The sequence below is a fragment of the Nestor notabilis genome, unplaced genomic scaffold, assembly GCF_000696875.1.
Source record: "Nestor notabilis isolate BGI_N333 unplaced genomic scaffold, ASM69687v1 scaffold18158, whole genome shotgun sequence".
NCBI lineage: Eukaryota > Metazoa > Chordata > Aves > Psittaciformes > Psittacidae > Nestor > Nestor notabilis.
Window position 1 is genome coordinate 1 of NW_009940782.1, and position 540 is coordinate 540.

At 64.3% G+C, this 540-nt stretch overlaps 1 protein-coding gene across 1 annotated transcript in view; it reads left to right on the top strand.

Moving 5' to 3' along the window:
• Nucleotides 1–90: 90 nt before the first annotated feature.
• The window catches only part of PIEZO1 (piezo-type mechanosensitive ion channel component 1), a gene marked incomplete at its 5' end in the record, with an annotated part of 13,786 nt that continues 13,336 nt past the window's right edge, over nt 91–540 (top strand). Inside the window, 3 exon segments of the mRNA XM_010020540.1 lie at nt 91–175; nt 236–327; nt 400–537. Coding sequence (XP_010018842.1) covers nt 91–175; nt 236–327; nt 400–537 — 315 coding nt within the window.

Below are 540 nucleotides of genomic sequence, written 5' to 3' on the forward strand. Positions count from 1 at the left end.
CCCCCCAAGTGATGCCCAAGCTGTGGGGGAACAGATGTGGGGTGCTCTGGGAGTGCCAGGGTGGGCTCTGAGCCCTCTCTGTCCCCCCAGCCCATGCTATCCCCCAACACTGGTAAGCCAGGCACCGGTGCTGAGAACTGCACTGTGCACATCATGGGCAACTCTCCACAGCCGGGTAAGCCTGTCCCCACTGCACCCCCATCCCCAAGCCCTAAGTCCCCCTCCCCATGGCCAGGCAGGAAGCGTCCGGCGCAGTGGCTGCTCCTGCGTGCCCTGGGCCATGTCATCATGAAACAGAGCTACGTCTGCGCCCTCATCGCCATGATGGTGAGTGGGGGGACATGGGGGGCACCCCCCGGCCTGATGCCATGCGAATGGCCGCATCCTGCCTGCCTGTAGGTGTGGAGCATCACCTACCACAGCTGGCTGACCTTCGTGCTGCTGCTCTGGTCCTGCCTCATCTGGACGGTGCGGAACCGGCGTCACTTCGCCATGCTCTGCTCGCCGTTCCTCCTGCTCTATGGCATCGCTCTCTGCACC